The sequence below is a fragment of the Oncorhynchus nerka genome, linkage group LG5 (genome assembly GCF_034236695.1).
Source record: "Oncorhynchus nerka isolate Pitt River linkage group LG5, Oner_Uvic_2.0, whole genome shotgun sequence".
Taxonomy (NCBI): Eukaryota; Metazoa; Chordata; class Actinopteri; order Salmoniformes; family Salmonidae; genus Oncorhynchus; species Oncorhynchus nerka.
In genome coordinates this window covers 15,804,447-15,813,446 of record NC_088400.1, presented here as the reverse complement: position 1 = coordinate 15,813,446, position 9,000 = coordinate 15,804,447, and the positions used below count along the sequence as shown (strand labels likewise).

The window sequence follows — 9,000 nt, the reverse complement described above, 5'->3', positions numbered from 1 at the left end:
CATGTGTACACATACTTTTGGACATGTAGTGTATATCTGAGCTTCAAATAGTCCCACACACCGACACACTCCCTAGCCTGACAGCTCTGCTCAGTCTGTGAGACGATAGACTGAGGTTATTGTGAGCGGGCGCCACACACCTCAGGAAGGTAGTAATTTACCTTCATTACCCTTAAATCCTGCTTAAAGGAGCCGGATTCCACACGCCTAATTACAAGGTGTTAATAACAACTATGTAATGACAGTCATTTACTAACCTGCCTGCCTCCAACCATCAGCCCTCTCCAAATGCCTCGCTCTCACAGTGGAGTGAGTACGCTGAGATGAGGTTTGAAGTAGAAAAACAAACGGGTTGCGTCCCAATAGCATCCTATTCCCTATATAGTACACTACTTTTGACCAAAGCCCTATCGGCCTTGAGCAAAAGTAATGCACTGCATAGGGAATAGGGTGCCATTTGGGACCCTGGCTGACTGACTGACATCATTCTTATTGATTACCATTGTGATTAACTACCAAAGTGGTATTTGAGGTCATAGCGAGTTTCAACATGAGTAGAGAGACTCAGGGCTCCATGGTGCCAGAGATGTGGTAACACAACAGTTAAGTTGTCTCTCTGATCCGCTTTCATCTTTCTGCCACCGACCGACGCCCAGAGACAAGTTGTGATGACACATAGGCCTACACACACACACACACACACACAGAGGCACGCACGCACGCGCGCGCACACACACACACACACAGAGGCACGCACGTGCGCGCACACACACACACACACACACAAAATCAAGCTAATAGCCGAGAGGGAGATACAGTAGAAGGCCTCTAAGATACCACTAGAATCAGCCCCCCTATCAGCAGCACTGGACTAGTCTGCACTGGGATAACCCTGGCAAAAACACTCCCATGATTGTCCCCCACGATGAAATTGGGGAGGGGACTGTGGCTCTGTCTCCGTCCGTACGTTCATCACATGTGATATCTCAGACAGCACTAGCCCAATTTGGACGAAACTTGGATAAATGATGCATCTTTCCATAGAGATCTGGCATTTACAAGAGTACACTGATTGGCCCCAAGGCGGGAGTTTAGTAATAAACAGAAATGTGTTAGTCACACGCCATATCTCAATTGGCCCAACAGGGCACTGCAGCATTTGTGGGGGATGACATGTTTACTGTTACCTTGTTTCTATTGATGAGTAGACGGGAGGGTTGTTTGGGAACAAAACTGACGCATGCACAACTTTGGGGCAAAACAGATGGTTGGCTTAGAGTGAATGGAATGTTGACAACATGTAAACTATATTTCTTCTCCAAATGTTTATTGAAAACATAAATAGATTTGCAAAATGAGCATTTGTTGTCTCTCAAAAATATTGTTACACTTGTTGGTTAGCCTGCTAGTGAATTTGACCTGTATTAGCATACGTGACAAGCGTCAAAACAAGACATGGTATCAATAACAAGCTGAAACGAGTCATCTACGATTCCCCACGTGACAGCTTCTTGTCATTGTTGCTAGCTATCTGACTGTTCAGAATCATAACAACACAAGGCCTTCAGCCCCATGGATGCATGTACATCAATTTCATGATGTTGTCAGCCAACCTGCAGTCTATGTACTTACTGCACTGATAGAGTATTTTATTAAATGTAATATTTTTCATCGTATTAGATTAATGCCCATCATTTGTTGAATGTAGAATATTTTTCAAAATATGAATTCTTAAAATATATATTATATATTTTTATTCTGGGAAAACGGGGTAAAGCAGGCTTAATCTACATATTTTTGGAATAGCCTTCTTTGAGGGAGCAACAATTGAAAAATAGTTCTCATCAATTTTCCATCCACCTCCTCCCTCTCCTTCTCCTTCTCACGCAATTAGCTGTAAATTAGGCTCGTATTTACTCGACCTCGTGTTTACCCTGAGTGTAGTCTGTCTCGAGGGTGTCATTAACCTCAAGACCCAGGACCACACCCAAATCCCCGAAACTCACAGGCCAATCACAGGTCTCCTTCCTCTTCTATAGTTTTGTCAGGGGTTGAATTGGTTGAAAGTCCCAGTGCTATAAACAAGTGTTCTCATGAGTTTAGACACAGACTTCAGAAGTTGTTGTCCTCTCCGCGGATAACAGTTGAGATGCGCATATTATTATTACCTTTAGGACAAATTGAATGTGTTCGTCAACATCTTATTTTGGCATAATAAGAAGCATGGATTCTCGAGTAGATTCGACAGATGGATTTTCAACCTATGAGGGCACTCCTCGACCACCGACGCAGCTCAAGGAGCACAAAAGACCCGAATCACCTTTACCTTTCAGTGTGGATGCGATTATGTTGGATAGAATAACTCCTGGCGACCGAGGGAGACGCCACAGCGGTACGATAATCTCTCCCCTGTGGAATTACTCTATATCGGTGTCCAGAGAGGCGTCTAGTACAGAAGACTTTCCTCACAACTTTGACCCGTCTTCTTCGACAGTTAAATTAGGGACGTCGGAACCAGGGGACTTTGCGTCCAATTTGGCTCCAGTGCTCAGTAAGTGCTCAACCTTATTATGTAGAAGGGTTATTGAAAAGCCTATGGCCTGGTAACTTTTTGTCCCATGCTGATCAATTGGGAAATATCCATTATGTATGTTTACTAATGTATTTTAGAAGTTGTAGCCTATGTGGAAAAAATATAACTTTCTGAGTTAGAATACCCAAAAAACTATTGTACACTGTCTACAGATCAATATCAGTTCTTTATAACCATTCAAAACACTGCATATCATCAGGGGAGAAGGCTAAATGTATGTATTTGTGTATATACACTGAGTATACCAAACATTAGGAACACCTTCCTAATATTGAGTTCCATCCCCCCTTTGTGCCCTCAGAACAGCCTCAATTCATCAGGCCACACACTACAAGGTGTAGGAAGCATTCCACAGGAATGTTGACTCCAATTATACTGTTGTGTCAAGTTGACTGGATGTTTTTTGGGTGGTTGACTATTCTTGATACATACAGGAATCTGCTGAGTGTGAAAATCCCAGCAGCTTTGCAGTTCTTGACACAATCCGGTGCACCCGACACCTACTACCATACCCTTCAAAGGCTCTTAAATCTCTTGTCTTGCCCATTCACACTCTGAATAGCACACATACACAATCCATGTCTCAATTGTCTCAAGCCTTAAACATCCTTCTTTAACCTGCCTCCTCCCCTTCAGCTACACTGATTGAAGTGGATTTAACAAGTGACATCAATAAGGGGTGATAGCTTTCACCTGGATTAACCTGGTCAGTCTACAGTATTTCATGGAAAGAGCAGGTGTTATTAATGTTTTGTACAATGTATTTTGATTCATGTTCTCTTTCTGTCTATTAGGCTAATGGATGTTGACAAATACCACAAACACTCACTATGCCTAATGATACATCTCTCCCTCCCTCCCTCCCTCCAGACCAGCTCAGTCCCTCCTTAAGGAAACACAAGACCAACAGGAAGCCCCGGACCCCCTTCACCACCTCCCAGCTCCTGTCCCTGGAGAGGAAGTTCCATCATAAACAGTACCTGTCCATCGCTGAGCGGGCTGAGTTCTCCTCCTCCCTGTCTCTCTCAGAGACCCAGGTAAAGATCTGGTTCCAGAATCGACGGGCTAAAGCCAAGAGACTGCAGGAGGCAGAGGCGGAGAAACTCAAGATGTCCGCCGCAGGTGTTGGATCCAAGCCGGGGTTCTATCACCCGGGGTTCTCCTCGCTGCCGTTTCCCCTCTGTGTCAGTCTGGGTGGTCTAGGGGGTCTGGGTGGGTGGGTCTCAGGGATGTACGGAGGACAGGGGTTCCCCTTCAGACGCACCCCTCTGTTAAAAACAGAACCACATCTGGGGGTGTACACCTCACCTATGGGGTACGGACTGTTCCACCTGTCCTGAAAGGTTTGTGTGTGTGTGTGTGTGTGTGTGTGTGTGTGTGTGTGTGTGTGTGTGTGTGTGTGTGTGCGTGCGAATGCGATGAACCTCACAACAAGATTTCAAATTATACCCTAACTCTCAGGGATGCCTTGAATATATTGTGCTGGACCAACTTTGATATATTCAACAGATGTGGAAGTGTGCATGGTTATACGGTAGCTTGTGTTCCCTGGTTTGTTACGGAAGAGCCTAGCGCATCAGAACACCCCATAGTTCCAACACCCATTGCAGTGTCATTGTTCATTTATTCTATAGCCCTGACCTCCTGACCTGTGCTGTATTTGCCAAAGTTTGTTGGATCATTTCATAGGATACTGATCCACCGTGTGTCTGATCACTCCCAAAATACTAGATTAGCTCTATAATAACATATTTATTAAATAAATGTAATATAATATATATTTTATGAAATGTATCTACAAGTGTAAATATTTTGTGGTCTGATGTTGAAAATAAAATGTTATTTGCTGTTCTTGTCTTGATATGCGAGTTTACCTCCAACATCTCTTCTATTTCAATTCATTTTATTATGCGTCTACAATGTCTGGTAAATACAAAGAACAAATTGCTTAAATTCTCCACAATTTCATATGGAAGTGGATTGTTTAATCACGTATCGATCTGATTGTTTGATAGGATCTTTACCTTTGTACCTGGAGCTTTAAAACATGTGTAGTACAGACTAATTCACCTCATTTAGGGGGTAACAGTTCTAATACTTTTTTAGAGTGAGTAAGATTCAAGCCCTGTTATACCCGGTACTAACATGTATCATTTGTTGTTATCTTGTCCACATTCTGATTGTGCCCACATTTTCAGATGTAGATGATTGAAAGACCGCATTTTGATCTGATTTTCCTGACCACCTCCGAAGGTAGTCAGGCACGCAAAGGTAGACAGATCTGGACAGTGAAACCATTTAAATGATCTCCTGCCCTTTTAAAATCATTGACTGGTGGAAACATTGACTTATGGCATCAATGTGTCTTAAAAGAAATAAACATTCTTTTGAAAGAATAGCTGTCAAATATTTTGCATACAGGAAGTGACCAGGAAATCTGGTCACAATGCGGACACAGTGGACAAATAAGAAAAACATTTTAATGCCATGTAACCAGTTAGGTCAGTTAATAGCTAGATGTATTTAACCAGTTAGGTCAGTTAATAGCTAGATGTATTTAACCAGTTAGGTCAGTTAATAGCGAGATGTATTTAACCAGTTAGGTCAGCTAATAGCTAGATGTATTTAACCAGTTAGGTCAGCTAATAGCTAGGTGTATTTAACCAGTAGGTCAGTTAATAGCTAGATGTATTTAACCAGTTAGGTCAGTTAATAGCTAGATGTATTTTACCAGTTAGGTCAGCTAATAGCTAGGTGTATTTAACCAGTAGGTCAGTTAATAGCTAGATGTATTTAACCAGTTAGGTCAGTTAATAGCTAGATGTATTTAACCAGTTAGGTCAGTTAATAGCTAGATGTATTTAACCAGTTAGGTCAGTTAATAGCTAGGTGTATTTAACCAGTAGGTCAGTTAATAGCTAGATGTATTTAACCAGTTAGGTCAGCTAATAGCTAGGTGTATTTAACCAGTTAGGTCAGTTAATAGCTAGATGTATTTAACCAGTTAGGTCAGTTAATAGCTAGGTGTATTTAACCAGTAGGTCAGCTAATAGCTAGGTGTATTTAACCAGTTAGGTCAGTTAATAGCTAGGTGTATTTAACCAGTAGGTCAGTTAATAGCTAGATGTATTTAACCAGTTAGGTCAGTTAATAGCTAGATGTATTTAACCAGTTAGGTCAGTTAATAGCTAGATGTATTTAACCAGTTAGGTCAGTTAATAGCTAGGTGTATTTAACCAGTAGGTCAGTTAATAGCTAGGTGTATTTAACCAGTTAGGTCAGTTAATAGCTAGGTGTATTTAACCAGTTAGGTCAGCTAATAGCTAGATGTATTTAACCAGTAGGTCAGTTAATAGCTAGATGTATTTAACCAGTTAGGTCAGCTAATAGCTAGGTGTATTTAACCAGTAGGTCAGCTAATAGCTAGGTGTATTTAACCAGTTAGGTCAGCTAATAGCTAGGTGTATTTAACCAGTAGGTCAGTTAATAGCTAGATGTATTTAACCAGTAGGTCAGCTAATAGCTAGGTGTATTTAACCAGTTAGGTCAGCTAATAGCTAGATGTATTTAACCAGTTAGGTCAGTTAATAGCTAGATGTATTTAACCAGTTAGGTCAGCTAATAGCTAGATGTATTTAACCAGTTAGGTCAGTTAATAGCTAGATGTATTTAACCAGTTAGGTCAGTTAATAGCGAGATGTATTTAACCAGTTAGGTCAGCTAATAGCTAGATGTATTTAACCAGTTAGCTCAGTTAATAGCTAGATGTATTTAACCAGTTAGGTCAGTTAATAGCTAGATGTATTTTACCAGTTAGGTCAGCTAATAGCTAGGTGTATTTAACCAGTAGGTCAGTTAATAGCTAGATGTATTTAACCAGTTAGGTCAGTTAATAGCTAGATGTATTTTACCAGTTAGGTCAGCTAATAGCTAGGTGTATTTAACCAGTAGGTCAGTTAATAGCTAGATGTATTTAACCAGTTAGGTCAGTTAATAGCTAGATGTATTTAACCAGTTAGGTCAGTTAATAGCTAGATGTATTTAACCAGTTAGGTCAGTTAATAGCTAGGTGTATTTAACCAGTAGGTCAGTTAATAGCTAGATGTATTTAACCAGTTAGGTCAGCTAATAGCTAGGTGTATTTAACCAGTTAGGTCAGTTAATAGCTAGATGTATTTAACCAGTTAGGTCAGTTAATAGCTAGGTGTATTTAACCAGTAGGTCAGCTAATAGCTAGGTGTATTTAACCAGTTAGGTCAGTTAATAGCTAGGTGTATTTAACCAGTAGGTCAGTTAATAGCTAGATGTATTTAACCAGTTAGGTCAGTTAATAGCTAGATGTATTTAACCAGTTAGGTCAGTTAATAGCTAGGTGTATTTAACCAGTTAGGTCAGTTAATAGCTAGGTGTATTTAACCAGTTAGGTCAGCTAATAGCTAGATGTATTTAACCAGTAGGTCAGTTAATAGCTAGATGTATTTAACCAGTTAGGTCAGCTAATAGCTAGGTGTATTTAACCAGTAGGTCAGCTAATAGCTAGGTGTATTTAACCAGTTAGGTCAGCTAATAGCTAGGTGTATTTAACCAGTAGGTCAGTTAATAGCTAGATGTATTTAACCAGTAGGTCAGCTAATAGCTAGGTGTATTTAACCAGTTAGGTCAGCTAATAGCTAGATGTATTTAACCAGTTAGGTCAGTTAATAGCTAGATGTATTTAACCAGTTAGGTCAGCTAATAGCTAGATGTATTTAACCAGTTAGGTCAGTTAATAGCTAGATGTATTTTACCAGTTAGGTCAGCTAATAGCTAGGTGTATTTAACCAGTAGGTCAGTTAATAGCTAGATGTATTTAACCAGTTAGGTCAGTTAATAGCTAGGTGTATTTAACCAGTAGGTCAGCTAATAGCTAGGTGTATTTAACCAGTTAGGTCAGTTAATAGCTAGGTGTATTTAACCAGTAGGTCAGTTAATAGCTAGATGTATTTAACCAGTTAGGTCAGTTAATAGCTAGATGTATTTAACCAGTTAGGTCAGTTAATAGCTAGATGTATTTAACCAGTTAGGTCAGTTAATAGCTAGGTGTATTTAACCAGTAGGTCAGTTAATAGCTAGGTGTATTTAACCAGTTAGGTCAGTTAATAGCTAGGTGTATTTAACCAGTTAGGTCAGCTAATAGCTAGGTGTATTTAACCAGTAGGTCAGCTAATAGCTAGGTGTATTTAACCAGTTAGGTCAGCTAATAGCTAGGTGTATTTAACCAGTAGGTCAGTTAATAGCTAGATGTATTTAACCAGTAGGTCAGCTAATAGCTAGGTGTATTTAACCAGTTAGGTCAGCTAATAGCTAGATGTATTTAACCAGTTAGGTCAGTTAATAGCTAGGTGTATTATTACTGTAACAATGTTTGGGAACTTTGAAGTCGGCCCTGCTTGCCTACGGAGCTGTGAGGGGAACGGCACCTCAGTACCTCCAGGCTCTGATCAGGCCCTACACCCAAACAAGGGCACTGCGTTCATCCACCTCTGGCCTGCTCGCCTCCCTACCACTGAGGAAGTACAGTTCCCGCTCAGCCCAGTCAAAACTGTTCGCTGCTCTGGCCCCCCAATGGTGGAACAAACTCCCTCACGACGCCAGGACAGCGGAGTCAATCACCACCTTCCGGAGACACCTGAAACCCCACCTCTTTAAGGAATACCTAGGATAGGATAAAGTAATCCTTCCCCCCCCCCCCCCTTAAAAGACCTAGATGCACTATTGTAAAGTGGCTGTTCCACTGGATGTCATAAGGTGAAAGCACCAATTTGTAAGTCGCTCTGGATAAGAGCGTCTGCTAAATGACTTAAATGTAATGTAAATGGCCCCTCCCCCTCTGAGGCTTTTCCTCAAACTGGCGGTCTTAGAACAAATGAACCGATGTCATTTCATACGAAACCATAACACATTAGACCAATCATCTATGGTATTTAACGCCTAATTATTTTTAAACGCCTAATTATTCAAGTCTTTAAACTGAAGAATGTGTAGTTAAATGCTGAGGGTCTTACTGAACCGCCCTGGTTTGTATTCCTTAGTGAAAACCGTAGCGAAACACTTTGCAACAGAAAATAAAAACAAACTTTGCTTATTGGAAAAGTTCAGGTAGTCCCTCCCTGTTTCAGTCTACTTCTATCTGTTGCTTAATGAATACAATCCAGGTTATTGCTAAAGCAGTGTGAATGTCTTTGGAAGCCTGGTGCCAGATCTGTATGTACCTTAACTGCAGCCTGACTAGAGGAGTTGATTAAAGTAAAAACAGATCTGGGGTCAGGTTGTGTGTTTGAGTCTGTGTGTGGTAACCCCACACATCTGGGTGGCCAGAGAAAGTGGTGCATTTATCCTGGGACTCATATTTACATCGCTTAATTGAC

The 9,000-nt window shown here is 40.8% G+C and overlaps 1 protein-coding gene across 1 annotated transcript; it reads left to right on the top strand.

The window, feature by feature from the left end:
• Positions 1 to 2,072: 2,072 nt before the first annotated feature.
• Positions 2,073 to 4,435, top strand: LOC115127294 (homeobox protein MSH-D-like). Its single transcript, XM_029656916.2, has 2 exons — positions 2,073 to 2,551; positions 3,464 to 4,435. The coding sequence occupies exons 1-2, from the start codon at positions 2,185 to 2,187 to the stop codon at positions 3,931 to 3,933; spliced, it is 837 nt and encodes a 278-aa protein (XP_029512776.1). The 5' UTR covers positions 2,073 to 2,184; the 3' UTR covers positions 3,934 to 4,435.
• Positions 4,436 to 9,000: the final 4,565 nt, after the last annotated feature.

Excerpts from the sequence above, each read along its gene's own strand:
- LOC115127294 (XM_029656916.2), top strand. The coding sequence starts at position 2,185 with ATGTGTTCGTCAACATCTTATTTTGGCATAATAAGAAGCATGGATTCT. Across the intron at positions 2,552-3,463 it reads CAATTTGGCTCCAGTGCTCA|ACCAGCTCAGTCCCTCCTTA; the intron begins GTAAGTGCTCAA and ends CCCTCCCTCCAG.